A 17,841-nucleotide genomic window follows, 5' to 3' on the forward strand; every position below is an offset into this window, starting at 1 on the left:
TGCTGATATCTCAACAGTAACAATTTATCCTCAGTTGATTAACAAGGTGCTTATAGAATAGGCAACAAAACATCAATACTTTGCTCTTCCTTCTTTTATCAAAAGCACTACTAGGGCATCATGCTGGGTAAAGTGATTTTTACCTGTGCTCCTGGCACAATCTTATCTGCATGGAGAAGTATTAAAAATATGGCCCAAATTAACACCTTGAGCCTAATTCATTGTTTTTCTGACTTGCTATATACAGTGTTACAAGTTACCAGCTCAGAGCAACAGGGTTTTAGATCCACTTCATGCTAGTCCGTGCTGCCAGAAGATTTTCTCTACCTGTACCTCTCGTGTACACTGAAGATGCATTTAGCCCTTCAGCTATATTGTCATGCTGTCCTCCTTGTGAGTTTGTGTCACCAACCTGTCCTGGTTACCCCTCAAGCATGGGCAAAAGCCTTGTACTGCTAACTGCTGCCAGAATCTGTTTTTGAGGGTGTTTTTTTTCAGGAAATGATCTCTCTGGCTGTTAAGAGTCCATGGTATGCGGCAGAGCAAAACTGGAGAGGCCAAAGAAGTAAGTGCAGTATTGCAGAAGTAGTAAAAAGCCCTTGCTAATGGTAATTTTAATATATTTAATTCAAAGGGTCAGAAAGAAAAAACAAAACAGGTGAGCACACAAACCTAATGACATCCTCTAATACTGATGCTGCAGAACACAGCGAGCTGCCATCGAAGTCAAGAACTAAGCCACTGCAAGCTGAGTGTTACAATTTCTTAGATCACGAGTCTAAAAATCTGTAGTGAGTAAGCCATGCTGGTCAAAGTAGCAGTGAACTAGAGGCTGACAGAAACCTTTCTAATCAGAAGCAGGTTCCTGGGGATACCAAATGCATAAAAACACCATTATATTGTCCTGCAGACTCTGCCACTAGGTCACCAGCCTCTTCCCACTAACCAACATTGAAAAAAATTTAAAAAAAAATGCATCCTTCACAAGAACTGAATAGGTCAAGAGCGTTGAGCAGTCATCACATGCTTACAAGAACATAGTCAGCTTTTGCACTGAAACAGAATATATTCAGAATATAACTGAATAGGATGCACCTCACTGTTAGATGTCCCCTGTGATCCATGAGGAAAGAGGCACATCTCTCTAGGAAGAGTTCGGCTTCATACATCTTTACCGTCTTTGGAGACAGCGAATGCATCTGTTTGGGCACTTGTGCCTCATCACTGTGAAGGGAGTCTGGAGAAGATGCCTAGATCTTCTACCAATGAAGTCGGGTGGCATTAAATCCCACCTTTCGTTACCTATGCTTTCATTTGCCTCGATTCTTAGTAAAACGTTAACATTCACTCTTCCCAACGACACACAACACATTACATACGTCGGTGCTGAAATGGCCAAGTGATATATAGGAATAAGCACTGTGCAGTTCTAAATTTTAACCCCAAATCTGACAAACTCTGTAGCCTGGGAATAATTATAATACCTAGGCACAAGCTACTCAGTGCCTCTAAAAATGCAATTATTCTCTCTGACAATAAATGTACAATAAAAAAAGAAGGAAATATGTTAAAGGCACTATCTCAGTGTTTTCCTACTGTCTTCCTCCAGAACACACCGACAGCAATTACAGTTTTACTCTGATTTCTTAAGGAAGCAAAGTTTCCACAGTCATTCTGTCCAGACTTTGTGTACATCAGGCACTCCTTTCTCTCCAGCAACTTTTTAATCCAACCTAACAGAAGCTTAGAGATTTCAAAGATATTAAGACTCTAAAGTATTTGATGAAAACAGGCAGCTGGACAGAGAAGGCCAACAGATCAGCATGCACACGGACAGGGAATTCAGCATGAGCTCATCTCCTTTAGTCACACAGAATCCAAGCACAACACAACCACAGGAAACCAAGCTTCAGTACGGGAGCCGCTCACAGAATGACTTGTTGGGAGATGTTTCACTTAAACCAATTCATCTTTGCCCATTCCAACAGGTCTAAAAGTGTTAAATTCTTTTTTTTTTTTTTTTCCTGGCGTCACTTCTAAGGAGCTGGGATTTCCCTTAGGAGACTCTTCCACTGCCCTGCTGACATCACTGCAAGGAAGCCTGCTGAAGAGTAAGCTTGTGTCTTCCTTTTTCTAATTGAAGTTCTCACCCCCAGTACCATTCTTGGCTTTTGCCTACCCTGATTACTATCCCTTCCCTTCCTCTGTTCCTCCCTCCCCCCGACCCCCAGGTATTTATAGGCAGAGAGGTCATCTTTTTCTGCCTCTTTTCTGAGATGAGCGTATCCAGTTCCTCCACTCTCTCCTTCTAGGACATGCCCTCTAACCCTGTCGCCCATTTTACTAAATCCTTTTGGACTCTCTCCAGGTTTTTGATGTCCTTTTTCTGTTCTGCTTCTCAGTCCCAAATACCTCATGCTAGCTGCAGTCTGCAAAGCAGAACGGTGAAAAACCCAAGTTAATTTTTAACTAATTTTTCTCTTCTGCAGTTTTTTGTTCCCCGACAGTGCTGAAAAAAAAAAGGAACAGCAAATTAATTTATACGCTACCTCTGCAACAGAGACTTTTGTCACAGGTAAAAAAAACCCAGACTAAACTTACGACTTGCCTAAAAGTCACAATTGTGAAATCCACAAACACCAGTATCATGGTTGGTATTTTGCAGAGAGAAAGTTGAGGTGAAGGGAATTACATCAGTTTACCCATAGCTTCAGTGAGCCCATGGCAGAGCCAGACTTTAATGGATTTTCAGTTATGTCCCTTAAGATTAGCCAACATGCTTTTCTGATAAGTGCTGGGAAATGTAAGTCAGTTGAGGAAGTTCTGCAAAATGTGTCAGAAGACAATTTCCTGATTTTTTAAAAAAAAAAAAAAAGTGAAAAAGCAACAGGGTGGATAGTTACATTTCTAATGACTAACACGGAAGAAATCACCACAAACTCGAGACTTTCGGGCTACTTGGATTAGGTGGTTTAAGGGAACTTATGCAGGTTTACATCCAAGTTACAAAAATTTGGAGGAAGCAGATTACTCATCGAATGGCCTGAGACATGGAAGTGAGATGGACGCAAAACATTCAGTTTTCTCTGCATCTCAAACAGTTATTACAAATGCGCCAGCAAATCAGAACTACTCCCCCAGCCCCCAAAGCGAAATCAGTGCCAGAATCATGTTGTTCAGCAACCAAGTTGGGCCTGTCTGTAACTCATTCCCAAATCCTCAGTCTCACTCAGGAGCATTTTCTCCAGTGATAAGGCTTCATCAGGAAACACAGCTGGATGGAGGAAGGAAATTCTGAGAAGCAAAAAAAATAGTGAGGGTTCCAGGAAGTTCAACCAGATAGGAACTAATGGAATTTGTTTTTCTGTCTCCCCAGCTCCCAGTGTTCCTAAGCAAGTGAGAAAATCAGAGGGAAAGTAGGGGCAAAAAAAGTCTGGCAGATCTTACCCTGCAAAACAGGTCCTCACTACAGGTCTCCAGAGAGCATCATAATTACAATTCAATATTTTCGATCACTTACTCTCCCTGGGAAAAACTGCAGACGTTTTCAATTTAGGTCCACTCTGAAGCCCAGCCATTGTTTTCTTCCCCCCATTTTTTTGACTTGTAATTTTTTTTAAACAAAAGTCCCTGTGTAGTTTATTAAGGAGGTTTTAGTTGGACACATGATTTATCAAAAATAATATAAAAAAAAAAAGTTATGTTTAACATTGAGGAGAACTAAAGGTTGCAAGTGCCTATGATTAGTAATGCATACCTCAGAACCATCAAAACAATAGCTTAAACTAGTATCTCGGTCTTATTACTTCTAGAGAAACTCCTTTCGACCCTTAGGGGCAAACAGCATTTCCTTCCATATCCTTTGCCATTCCACTCTTTTGCAATCTTTACAATCCTCTAGCCAACTCCCTCTTCCTTTGATAAGGTAGATAATCCAAATTTCAACATCCCCACTTACTGCAGTAGTGTCAGTGTGAAACAAGACAAAAGAGCCATTAGCCAGATCAGTCCTAGGCTACCGAGACAGTTAAAAAGTGAGTCTGAGATCAGCTCTAGAGTTAAGACAGCTCAGACTAAGCTAGCGCAAAACATCTTCTGCCAAAGACTACTTCACAGGTCAAGATCATAAAATGATTGCTAACGACTATACTAGAAAAGACTGAACACGACTAATTGGAACAGTGTCTCTGTGACACATCTGATTTCTCGAGACACCATTTATCACAGCAGCAGTTCAGAGGTGATGTGTTTTTGACAAGCGCTTCAGAAGAGCCAGGATTATCTTGCTGGTCCAGAGACCATGTCACTTAGCCTTGAGCCCTTCCACTAGCTTCCATTCGACCATAAGCACAGATGGAGTTTCCTGGGTTTTGCTTTTTTCCACCCTTTTCCTAATCTTTAAGAACAGTTTGGTATAACATCAACCAACCAGCCAGACCTAGTACGACAGTGCCGATAAGCATCAATGTAATACCACTGCCAGCATCTACTGCACGTTAGGCCATCTGTAGAAATAGAAAAGCTCAAAGGCCGTGGGTACAACAGCTCTTGGGAATAAGAGAAGCTCTGCAACTTGCTCAGATGAAAAACCTGGCCATAATGCCATCGCAACTCAGATGAAAAACCTGGCCATAATGCCATCAATGGCATAATCATCCTTAAACGTTTCCATAACTTCCACCATGTCTCTGATGCCTACAGAACTGCAAATGATCACCCAACTGAGTCCTTTTACAGCATATGCGTTCTGTTATTCCAAAATGTTCCCATCTTCTGCTCCTTAAGTGACCTCTTTCATCCATCCACTGAATTTCGTCACAGGCTTAAACTGGAGGCTTTAAGGGAGGGAGACAGTCAAAACTCAGTTGGACAAGGTCCTGAGCAACTTGCTTTGAGCAGGGCAGTCGATCTGGAGACCTCCAGAGGTCTCCTCCGATCTCAGCAATTCGGTGATTCTATGAAAAGCAGTTCCTGCATCTTTCCATGAAGTTATACCCAAGATGGTTCTGATCCTGGACCGAAACAACTAGAAACGTGGGAAACAGAATTATGCTGAATATCTTTGTCAAAAGATGACAACTCTACTGTGAGCTGAGGACAGGTCATTCAATCCAAATCAAGTTTGTACTGAATGCTTCTCAAGCTGCACCTCTGAAAAAAGAGGAGGAATCCAATACCTCGGAAAGAGCCTTTAAGATAGGACTTCAAGCTACAGGATCAATACATTACAGGACTTCCTCGTATCATCTCAGTTGCAACTACAGCTGGGAACCTGCAATCAGATTAATTGATAGCAGCAGTTCTGGCACCTATGTAAACATGGAAGCTGTCCTCATCTACTGTGAACAGGGACAACAGCATACAACTGTTACTAACGGTTGCAGGAGCTGCAATTAAAAGGGACTGCAGCCTACCACAGCCTGAAGGCATACCCCAGGGCTCTGATGGACACCAGGACTCTTCCTACATTATCTCTACACAGGAACAGATATGAACAACTCACTTCCAGGAGAATGACAGCACTTTCCTGCTCCTGTAGTGCGCGCTCTGCCACATCATGGAAATGCCCAGAGCCTAGGGATTTCAAAACAGAATGCAAACACACACAGAGAACAGTACTGCAAATCTCCACGGGGCAGTTCCATTTATGCCACCTTAAGGACCAGGCTCTGGAACATGATGGAAAGGGATCATGAGAGTTCATGGGTGCAATGAAATGAAATTGCTCAGAGCTGGAGGGCCTGAGCAATGCATTTTTGTTCTGTGCAAACTCCACAGATCTCTGATCCATGAAGAAAAGGGGGGCGGGGGGGGAAGCAATTGTGCTGCCTCTGGCTTTCTCTCCCTGTGGCTGCTTAGCAGCAGACAGTAGCCAGAAGACGACAATGCAGCTCAAAATTACATTACCTCCTGCCTGTATTTGCATGTGGAAATCTGGGTGCTTAACAAGGAACAGTCTGTGACTTTTTGCCAGAACCTTAACCCATTAGCTCAGTGTTCGGTGAGGGGAAAAAGGAAATCTGCACAGTAGCCATCAGCCAACCACTGCACTGGTCAAGGAATTAGCAAAAGCATGCACAAACTCATATACACTTCACAAGCAGCCATAAATGCACACGATCCGCAGTGTCTACCAATAAAAGAACAAATGCTCTGCAGGATTAAGCCCCAGAAGCAGCAACAGCACTTTCCACTTAGTTTCAAAAGATGCAGGATACACAGAGAAAACAAGACCAACTATTTGGGACAACTCTTGCGTGGGCAAAATCTACTCCCTTAACCACAGCACTGTCGATTTGCATTAAATCACAGTTTGTCTTGCTTCATGTTGATCTGACAGCAAGGGAGCTAAGAAGTAGATCCATGGCATATTTAGGTGATCAGAAGTGTTAATCAAGGGGGCTCCGATGGTGCAAGCTTACCTACAGCATCTGAGACCTCTAACAGCTCTCACGGACTTGAAGTCCCCAAATGCTTATTTCAAGACAGCAGTAAGTTAAGATGGGTTCTGTTGTGGCTGATGGCCTCCTCCCAAGCTCCTACCTTTCAAGCCAAACCATGTGACTCGTAACAAAGGTTCATAGTGTTTTTCACAGTGGCAGACAAGACAGGGCGGTTCTTAATTTGTTTAAATTTGTTCTAACCTCCCAGTTTAATTAACTGTAACTGTATTTTTGTAGTTTAGAGAACAGTACTCAGAAAACAGACTTGACATTTTTCTCTGTCCTACCAATAACTTTAAAACCCACAGCAGATTCACTGAAATTATAACACTGTATGACATAATGGCAAGACCAAATCCTTCAAACTGTTCAATTCAAGACAGCCCACTGAAGTATTCTTTATTTTATAGTAAGAGAATCCCCAGTGAAGAATCCCCAGTGGATCGCTATTTGTTCTTCACAAGCTCCCTTGTCATTCCGCCTAGCATTTACACAGCTACAAACCTTGTATTACTTTCACTACCACCTAGGATCTCTGTTAGCACATTCTTCCCCCTATTCCTCTCCTCCCAAAGTTCACAGTGGCCTACAGTGAAGTTACAGAGCAATTTTCAAGAGTACTGCACAACGACCAAAGTGTCAAACACATACAGGGTATTTCAGAGATTTCCATTCCATTTCAGGCCCCGTCTTTCCCTCTAACTTCAAGAGACTTCAGAGACCTCTGAACCGACAGGGCAATTCTTGCTACGTATTCACTTGTGCTTTTCCAGATGTTATCTTTTCCAAAGAATTTTTCTGGATACATTAGTCACGTCGCAGTGTACGTCTGTTATTTTATATACTGATACAGCAGGCCTATTCTCTGCAAGTGCAAAATGCTAGTGAATACATAAATTAAATAAAATAATGCTCATACAAACCTTGATCTCATTACACAAAGTTGGGGAAAAGTCTTCTCATTAAGTATTTATCAGTGTTCAAGCCATCTTTGAATCCTTTGTTCAAAGACGATCAAGACTTTGCAGCTGCTCAGCCTTTCCCAATTCTTGTGAAGACAGGGGCAGTTTGCTGAGATTGGCCGGTTGCTACTGAATGTCAAATTTTATTTTGGATATTTATGGATCTTTCAGATCAAGCAAAATTTATCTACTTTGCGATGTGTATTGCCTAACAAGTGTAAAATTAAAATACTGAAGTTTCCTAACTCCAAAGAAGTTACATCACAATAATTCACAAAAATATGTATTAAATTCACTCTTATTTCCTCACGGTTCAGTGCACAGCCACCCGCCTGCAGCCTTCACAGAGAAACAACAGCAATTTCACGGGCAGAAGACCCCTTGCTTTTTGATGGGCACGTGGTAATCTCATTAGCAGAAAGACATTTCAATATGGTTTTGTTACAAGGGAAAATACGCAAGGAAACAAGAGAAAGGTGAAGCCTCTTGTTTACCTGTGTCTTCATACTCTTCTGTCGCTTCCCAAATATGCAGGACAGATCATCTTCACTGCGCGAAGAGAGATCCTTACCTGAAAGGGGTAAAGGGAGGAAAAAAACGCCACAATCTTCACATCTGGTGATGACAGGTACATTTTGATAACACAAACTGTGACCCACGGAGGTAGGGAAAGTGTTGGAGGTGAAAAAAAATCAGGAGGAGAACGTTAAAGACACTAAATGAAGGCTGACCATGGCTCCCACATACGGTAGGAGATGTGAGTGTGTAGGGGGAAAGGCTGGTGAGGAGACAACCGCAGCCTGCTGGTGTATGCCCACAGGGAAACATATAACAGCAGCTTGTTTTCCCCCACCTGACACTGCAGTTGTCACAGCAAGATGAGGGAAGCAGCCTGCACTACGCTAAAGGGAAAGAAGAGCTGTAACCTCCTACACACAAGAAAAGTTCAAGGAGAAACTGCACATCTCGGGATTCTCATGAGAATTCCCTATCTCTGACAGCGTTAGGGAGTTATAGCTCCTCCAGTAAAAAAAAATAAAAATCCATCTTTATTCAGTGGGGGCTTTTCTTTGATTCACAAAATAGCTTCTGAAAAGCAAAACCTCCATCTCTGCAGCACACTGGATTATTCCAATTTAAAACAATTTCAAGGGTGAAGCAAAGATTTCTCTGAGTTCCAGTAGGACCATTATTCCCATCTGACTGTTGTGTGGCTACCTGAGTATCAGACATGGAGCAGGGAGGGGGAAGAAAAAGGGTGTGATGTGATATTCTGAGATACCGGCAAAAGTTCAGCCGATTGCACCGTGCAGAAGCCTTTATATTGAGTTGTCCACGGCTTGCCTCAGAAAATTCTTTAAAAAATAAGGCAGCAAAAGTTAAAGAAACAAAATTAGTCCAGATAGGCCAACTTCTTAGGAGTCTGCTGGGGTCTTATTCCACTTGACTGTCTGATTCCAAAATCACTGACCTCAAAATGAAACTAAGCACTTGTAATGGACAAAAAAAAAAAAAAAAAAAAATCTGACTATTCCACCTGTTTCTTCTTCTCAGGATCCTTAACTGCCCACAGAGGGTAAGCAGACACATCAACCTAGAGGAGAAAGTGTTACCCAACTTTCTGGTGTCTCACTGCGCAGCCTCTAGATGTCCTTTCCCAAGCAAGCCGGATGAGACCGGTGGCTGTTTTCAGCTTTATCTTGGCCAAGGCTTGGAACATGAGACTTAAATTTCTGCTGCTCCTCCTCTCACTCTACACTTTCTTTCCATGCCTTCCCCCCCTGCCTAAATGTATCCCCTCTCTTTTTGCATTCTCTAATAGAAAACTAACTTAGCTGACAGTTCAAATCTTTTGCAGTATCACAGTGGAACAGCTACTAGAAAAGCAACTGAAATCACTGTCTTAATCTCTTATTGCTGTGTATTTCCCAGATCCAAGTGTGGTGCCCGTGTTCCTCCAGCAGCGAGGCTACAAAATAGCACCAGAAACGGAAGCTGCATTTTCTATCGTTGCTGCTCCCTTCTCCCGCTTTTGTGTGAGCTCGTCTTGTTTAGTCTAAAAGGAAGCAGGATTGGACTTGAACAACAAGGGCTACAACAACATTAGCCTTTCTCAAATAACTTTTCCTCTTTCCCTGAAAAAGGACAATTTCCCTGTTTTAGACCACAGAGGGTACAATCAAACAGGGGCCTACCTTATAGAAACACTGCAGCCAAACAAATAAGGGGTATTGTTAATATGAAAGCCTTGCTCCATATTTTACATGCTCAAAAGACACTTCTTTTTTCTCTATATTTAGTAAAAGGTTAAATCCAAATCAAAATAAACCCTCTTTGCTACTACCTCAAACAGGCCATGGCCTCTGTGCTTGCAAGCCCTGAACCAATTTAATTGTTTAATGTCGTAAAGTGGCAGGGTCACGTTAACACATTTGACTTCTAGGCTGAATTATTTAATCAAAAAACCCGAACCCCAATATCAGAATTTGGCTTCTATGCAGACGTCAATTACTTCTGTTTTAGCAGAGGCACTTGTCATCAGAAAACATTACACAGAGCTTTAAGCACCATAAATTAGCCATTTGTGGAAACCGATCCCATCCATACACTGAAACACATACACAGACACACCGTGCGCACGTGCGTGTGTGAAAGGGGAACCCAACCAACAGAAATAGAGCAAGGGATCAAACAATGGTCAAGAGCCAAAACCAGGGAGGGCTGAAATAATGTCATCACTCTAAGAAAGAAAGGAATTACTAAACTCCATGAGTTCTTGATATAGTTTTTGTGGCCACCAACCGCTGTCCTAATTTATCCAATAAAGCGTCTGATAGATGTAAGAGGGCTTTCCTCTTCCTGCATTCAGGTTTAATCTGATCACTGATATTATCCACGTGATCTCTTAGCAGGGGTTATTGGAGATTGCAGAGGATAGTACGGTGCAGATGCCCAAGTAACTCTGTTAGCACTTTTGCCTCCCCCTCCCATCCCCTGCCCGCGCACAGATCACTCAGAATATTCATTGTTCCTTTATTTAGTTGATGGTTCCTTCAGACAGAAATTGTTTTATTCAACAATATCAGCCTAAAGCCATTCAAAATTGTCCAAAATAAAGAGGAACAGCGTACTATAGCTTTAAGTAAGTTCCTGCAGGGGGTATTTCTAAACCAAGATTTTACTTGCCAAATTTAGACCCCAGAGGGCAACAGATCACCTTGACACATGTGGTTTTTCCTAATCTTGGCTAGAGCTTGTGAAACAACAAAACTCCTCTTACCTTTTGCAAACTTCATATAATGGACACGTTTCTTGGAAGATTTGGATTTTTCTTCGAGACTGAATGTCTTCTTCTGATTATTCACTGCGGGCTCTAAAAAAACCACCAAACAGGTTCCAACCCTATTAGAGGCACTTTAACCACCAAATTCAAACATCAGTGTATTTAACTTTCTCTCTCAAAACCAAGTCTCTACAACATATCACAATATATTACTGAAGGAAGTTTTGTCCGAGACATGTTACTGCTTGACTTTTTTTGCCACATCCCCTTCCTTTCCCATTTCCAATCTAATGTAATTTGAAAAGGCAGATACAGGTACTCCAGGTCAAAGGCAAAGTCTAATTTAACACCATTTCTACGGTAAGAAAAGAATAATAGGTCAGGGTTTATTGTGCTGTTTGTTACAAAATACCTCCAGTGCCAGAGTCTGAGAAAGCTGTAAGAAATAGTACAAAATAAAATACTGAACCTGACTGGGTAGAAAGAAAAAGCAGGAGGGGGGGGGGAATCACACAGACAGGCTTACCACTTCTAAAACTACACAAAGTGCCTCTATCTGGACATAGTCTAATACATCCGTGTAAGGAAATTAAACAGTGGCAGAACTTTTCTGTCCCTGAGGCCAGCTAGAACAAATTGCCACATCCATACTATTTAGTTTTCCTAGCTTCCAGAAGAGGGGCTGCATCTAAACTGTCCGCTGGGAATGGTCTCTGGGGTTGGCTAAGTCCCAAATTCACTCAGGAGTTGTTTGGGAGAACATTAGCTTGTGCAGGTCAAAACCTTGTGAAGGATTAGTCTAACTATTTAACAGCAGAGATATCAAGTTCCTGTGCTGTGGCAGGTTATTTTACTGGTACAGACATACTCTTTGCATCCACAGAGCCTGTTAATTTACAAGAAATTCTCAGAAGGAGGTAACCTGCTGTCTGATTAATAACTACTTTATTAGTCCTGTCCTGAAAAGAAATAGGCACCACAGGATTCTCTGCTCTGTAACTCTAGAAAAGGCTACTCTGATGAGATGGTTTTTTTCCTCCCGGTGGCAACTGGGATGTGTAGAGAAATCAACCCATACCCTGAGGGCCAAGGTGAGTCACCTTTTTCATACGATCCCACCCCTGAAAGCTCTGCAGACCAAGCTTTTCTGACGTTGGAATTACAGCACTTCACTGTTTGATAGGTAGTGACGCCTGATGATAGTCATTGACCTAAGAATGAAATCTGCAGCCTGCAGTGGGAGAGCTGACTACCAGAAGGCAGTCTGAGATCTACTCTTCCATTTACACACGAAGCCCTAATGAGAAGTGAAAGGACTAGCAAACCCAGTTTTAGACAGAGTTTGCAGTCAACTTGAAAATCCTCAATCAAAAGGGTCTATGGGGAAAGTAAGCATCACAACTAAAATATCCCAACCAGAGACGAGGCACATTGAGTCTGCTCTCTGATCCACTTGTACCGAAGGGAACATCACACAGCGAAGGATTTCCACAGGGCTTCCTCCTCCACTTCATTCTTACAGCGAAAGGGGCAGCAGCACCGCCTTGTGCTTTCAAGGAGGAATTTCACTACTGAAACGTGCTGGCACTTGCAATGGACATGTAGGTACATCCCTGTGTCTTCCAATGACTGGTAAGTCCTCTGTCAAACCGAGGAAGCACTGCAGGAATATTAATGTGCTTTTTAAAGCAATTTAGTCATAGCGATAAAGCCACGTGTCATTTCTATAGCAAATCTGATACAGATGAATATTCCAAAGGGCCTTATAGACACGGCCAGTGTGGTTTTGCCCCATTTTACAAATGGGAAAGGGACACAGTCATCATCACTTCCTATCCCAGCAAAAGAGCCAGGAATCAGAACTCCTCACTAGGTGCTCAGCTAGAAAAAAGAAAAGAAAGCTAAAACTATGTACATCAAGGGTATTTGAATGTTGGCATACTAACCACCACAGAGCCCTTCCTTCCCGATCTCTAATTGCAATCCAACTCTGGCAACTACACCAGTTATTTAAGAACAATGAAGTTTTTCAGCTGACTTTTAATGCAATTTGAAACTGGATGATGGCCAATAATGTAACATTTGATCCTGTAGCACAGCTGCAGGCAGAGTTATCTGCATGAGTTTTGCCAGTTTAAACAATTGCCAAAAAAACAAGTTTCAGAGCAATGCTTGCAGTCTGCAAATCACCAAACACGATTCTGACCGGGCATTTTCAACGTGCACCCAAATTTGTCCCCAGTGATTGAGAACTCTTGTCCCAGCTCCTAAAAAGATCAAGGAGAAATAACTGAGTAAAACAGGGAGAAATATGGTTTTCAGGGGCCACTCTGCATATGTACAGATGACCCAGGGAATACTGCACAGATTTAGGAACACGACAGCCTTGCTCAATGAACCTGCCTCTGTGCTGACTCACTGTATCCTTGGGCAAGTCATTTCAGCTCTCTGCTCATCAGCTCGCAGGTTTCCCACCAGTTACACCTAACTGATCTTCCTATGGCTCAAGTTGGAACTTGGGTAGGGTTTAGTTATAGAAGTAGAAAGGAACTTTTGGAATTTCCCTACGATATGCTGTTCTACCTCTTGAGGACTTTAACTACAGCACCTAGCACTGTGTGGCCTCAAACCATGATTAAGGCTCCAATGCACAAGGATAACTTACACAGGAATTAAAACAACTGCATCAGGTTCAGAATTATAATCCTAGTTCTCTAAGATTAGAAACCAAATTTGATCCTTCTTGCTAACTGATTTTCCTCCTCTTTCTACCTCTCCTCTCCTAGAAAACCTTCTGCGCTCAAATGTTAAGAATGAATGAATGAACAGTTGCTAAATTCACTAAGCTGGCAATTCTGCCACTAGCAGCACGTGGACAGACTGCTGTGTCCAAGCAGAAGCCTTTGGTTTAACAACACTCCACAGAGAACTGTTTAGATATATGATCAGAGTTTAAACTTGAGCCTAACTAAAGGAGAGATGATAAACCATCTGATGTGTACATTTCTTTCTGTAGGCTCACACCCACCAGTTTTGCATAACTTCATTTTTACAAACCAAGGTCAAAGTGTACAAAGCTTTTCAAAATTCAAAAACTTTATAAATAGCCCTTTTGGGAAAGTTGTGTAGTTTCCCCACTGTGTGCTCTACATCAGGGCTACAAAAATCACATTATACCACACTCAAAACAGAGATGCATAGCTCTGAGTCAAAAGCTACGAAGCAGCTCTCTCAGGACAGGAAAAGTAGGTATTTAAGAAACCACCAGAGCATGGAAGCCAGGTGTGACAGTTCATTAGTAAAAGGAAGGCAAACGCATTGCAATGGTGAGTGATTGTGTTGTGAGCCTTCATACTGGCTCTGGTTGCTTTATAAAGAAACAAGCGCTGCTGTAGTACATCCCAGCAAAAGGTCCCCCGTGTCGTGGTCCTGGATAAAATAAACAAGTTCAAAATTTTATGTTTGCTTTCCCCGACAAAAAACCTTTAATAGAGGCCTGACTGAGAGCAAAACCAATCCACTGAGATCTACACATCCAGGCAGACATGGATGTGGTCATAGATGGCAACGTTCCTTCGGCTCCCACTGATTTTGGGGGAGAAGGGAGAGTTGTCAACCCCAGCAAGGAGACTATTAGCAGCCCGAAGGATTGGGCCTCAGCTAGCCTTTTAAGACAAAGAATGGAAACTTTGCTAAGCTTCCAGCATCTGACTGAGAAAAGCATGAACCTACCTGTTCCACCCTGTCCATGGCAATCATTCAGTTCAGCCAGAAGCTGGTTGAAGTCATCCTGATGAGCAATCCAGTTGTCCTGTAAATATCACCCGCGTGAATACAAGGCAAAAGTTTTCAGAACTAACAGAAGTTTAGCTAAAACAGATGTTAAGACTCTGCACTCTAAGGAGTAATTTAATTGTATATACTCAATCCTTGTTGGTGGGAGGGACCCTCAGAAGCTCCACAGGTGGCAACGCTAACAGCTCACTACAGTCACTCCAAAGTGCAGAAATGATAAGGGTTGTGTTTGTAAGTCCTTAAACAATACTGAGCTGCTGTTTGCTCTGCGTAAGACGTTTTCAAAAGCAGGCAGGAAATACTAGTGTGATTTTTTCCAGCAACAAAGTTACTTAAGATGTTGTTTATGAGACAAGCAACTTTAGGATCACATTTTGCTCTGCCTGTGTACCTGAACTCCAGTCAGAAAGGTGACTGTATCAGGAAGAGGGACAGAAGGCATAAAGCTAAGCGGGGCAGAAGACACGGAGAAAGCAAGTATTTCAGTGATTTGCCTGGAAGCAAAAAAATCTCTGAACAGCCTGCTCCCAGAATTCACTGTAACCTTTCCAAGCAGGTTCTTACTCCTAAAACGCCCAACAAAGCAGAACTGAACTCCAGGTCAAGAGTTTCTGCAGAGACGTTCGCATAGGTACATGCTGTCACCAGATGTGACAACAGATTTCACTAACGTCCCATTACAAAGATTGTGCCTTAGCTGAAATGGGAGCCATTTCCTTACCTGGGTCTAGTGCTCACCTCGTAGTTGATGGTTGCTCCTAACCCCAGCATGTTGTTTTTCACCTGAACCTTGATATGTTCTGTATTTCCTTGTTCCTGAGCCCCAAGACCCTAATGAGGATTTAAGGGTAAAAATGTAAGGATTTTACAGCAGTGACTAAGCAACTAGAGCTTCTGTACTGTAAGACAGTTTGCAATGAAATACAGCAAGAAACCACAACTTACTATTTATTTTCTTGCCTGTAACTGAATTCATTCACAGGCATTAGCACACATGAGATATTAAGTATTTTTAATTTACTACTTAAGCCTCCAGCAAAGTATTATAAACACTAAAATAGCAACAACATTAAGTAGTTGGGTGATTAATCAAGAAGCCACCTGACATTCCTAGGCAAGTCCAAAGTGTTTACAATTTTAAAACAAGATACTACATAAAAAGAACATGCCTCTCACCAAAAAATACCTGCGTCATTGGGAAGGCAGCTGCGAGATGGCTAGAAGACAGATGCCACATAGAATGTACAACACAGAACAAAGTTATACGGGAGGGAAGCTGGGGGGTCTCATTCACACTCATAATTTGAAGAAGATACTGGAGCAGACAAACGTTGGGTTTGTCTATCCTAAAAACCATAATCATTCAAATCTGGGAAGCAATCTTTAGGCCCAGTATTATCTTTCTTAATTGTACGACTGGGGGTGGGGGGGGGGAGACAAAGCATTTGGTTTAAAACTTTATTCCTGGTATCTACCCACTTCTTCCCTAATCCGTCACCAGTAACAAATCATGAGCTAAGTATATGGCTATATGAAACATGTACGTGGTGGAGCAGTGGAGAGAAGCCCTGTGGACAGATCCTGGGCATATCTAATATTTGAAGCAATGAGGCATATTTGAAAGAGGCTGTTGCTATTACAAATCCAGTAGAGTTTATTTGGTCAGTGGGGTGGAAAATTTACCTCGAAACTTCTGCTAACCAAAAAGCATGGAAGCAAGCAGGACACTTGGCTACACATCCTGCCATGACCCAATTCCAATACAACTAATAACAGGACTAGTGTAAGCAGCTTAATTTCACTGCACAGATGGGCTTTTGCCCATTAATTTGATCAAGCTAAGGTTCCATTTGTCCAAGTTTGTAGTGGAATGGAGACATAAATCCTTCTTGTACAGCTATAACTGTTGTAAAGAAGGATCCAGTAGCTCAAGTGGGAAACATGGTTGTGAAGAAGATGGGGGGGTGGAAGTATGTGAGAGTCTGGTCTAAAGCCTAGTGAAACCAATGCCAGTTCCTTGACTTCAGCAGCCTTTGAATCAGATACCACTGCTTGTTCGTGACATTAGAGGCAGTTAGAAGCCAGATTTATATGTGCTAACTGTAAGCCAACTGAGGCAACAGCAGGCTACACTAAGGAATCCAAGAGAAGGCTTATTTTTCTAAGTTTTAATGCATTGACAGAATTGAGAATGATCCTAATTTTATTCCTTTTAAAAAAAGGCTGGGAGAGGAAATCTAGGAGAAGAATTAAATAAATATGGTGGGGGGTTTGTGTGCATTCATTTCATTAAACACGCTGACATGCAGGCCCAAATCTCAGCTTTGCTGAGGTACCTTTGTGGAAGTTAAACTGCTTTTAAGGGGCAACTGAGAAGTCTGCAGCTGTCTGCACTGACCTAGAGATTATTCTTAGGGCCAGAAACCAATCACCTCACCCCACAGGTACAGGCTGGAGCTGAGAAGGAATACAACACACATTAACGCTGTATTTTGGCCATTCAGGGAACAGATCAGAAGTAACCTTAAAAACAGGTAAAAGGTTAAAGCAGGTCCTGGAGTTGCTTTAAACAGTACCAAAAGTCAGAAAGAGAACTGAGGGCATAAAGGCAACTTAAAGCCTTTAACCATCACCTGATTTAATGTGCCTGCTCTTACCTTGTCAGAGAGAGGGGAGAAAAACTGGAAAGCAAGACAGGCACAAGCAAGCGAGTACCTTTGTAACAAACTGTAGAAATCTAACATTGCTCAAATTCTCTGTGCGCTTAAGAGAATAAATCAAATAGAAAGAACATGGCTGTTTTAACCACTGAGACCAGGAGTCCCCTGGCAGTGTTCCACCCGTCAGCTAGACAACTCTGCTTTAGATCATACCTTTCCTTTGGACCAGCCCATCTTTTCCAGCATCTTCTGGCCAAATTTAGATTCATCTTTACTCCAAGCGCTATTTCGTGGATCCACAGACCACTTCTGCCTTCTACGGGCTAGAGCAGGAAGGAAAAATTCAAACAGGCTCTGTTTACATTTCCACAGCGTTCTTAGTATTTAATCAATTCAAGAAAAGCTCTTCATTGCAAAAAACCCAGAACTTAGGCCAGACTAAATACATTTTGGGGGTTTAATTTTACTAAATCTTATACTGCAAAAAAACCGCCAGTGAAAATGTGTCCTGGTTTCGGCAGGGATAGCGTTAATTTCCTTCTTAGTAGCTGGTACAGTGCTGTGTTTTGGATTTAGCGTGAGAACAATGTTGATAACACACCGATGTTTTAGTTGTTGCTGGGTAATGCTTACACTAGCCAAGGACTTTTCAGCTTCCCATGCTCTGCTGACTGGGAGGGCTGCAGGTGCACGGGGGG

General features: G+C 42.2%; 1 protein-coding gene across 1 annotated transcript in view; it reads right to left on the minus strand.

Moving 5' to 3' along the window:
* PINX1 (PIN2/TERF1 interacting, telomerase inhibitor 1) overlaps positions 1 to 17,841 on the minus strand; it is a 56,785-nt gene that overhangs the window by 38,434 nt on the left and 510 nt on the right. Inside the window, exons 2-6 of the mRNA XM_009288939.2 lie at positions 17,357 to 17,466; positions 15,222 to 15,314; positions 14,421 to 14,499; positions 10,686 to 10,778; positions 7,900 to 7,976 (exon numbers count right to left, since the gene is read on the minus strand). Coding sequence (XP_009287214.1) covers positions 7,900 to 7,976; positions 10,686 to 10,778; positions 14,421 to 14,499; positions 15,222 to 15,314; positions 17,357 to 17,466 — 452 coding nt within the window. The remainder of the gene's footprint in view (positions 1 to 7,899; positions 7,977 to 10,685; positions 10,779 to 14,420; positions 14,500 to 15,221; positions 15,315 to 17,356; positions 17,467 to 17,841) is intronic.

The sequence above is a fragment of the Aptenodytes forsteri genome, unplaced genomic scaffold, assembly GCF_000699145.1.
Source record: "Aptenodytes forsteri isolate BGI_AS27 unplaced genomic scaffold, ASM69914v1 Scaffold57, whole genome shotgun sequence".
NCBI lineage: Eukaryota > Metazoa > Chordata > Aves > Sphenisciformes > Spheniscidae > Aptenodytes > Aptenodytes forsteri.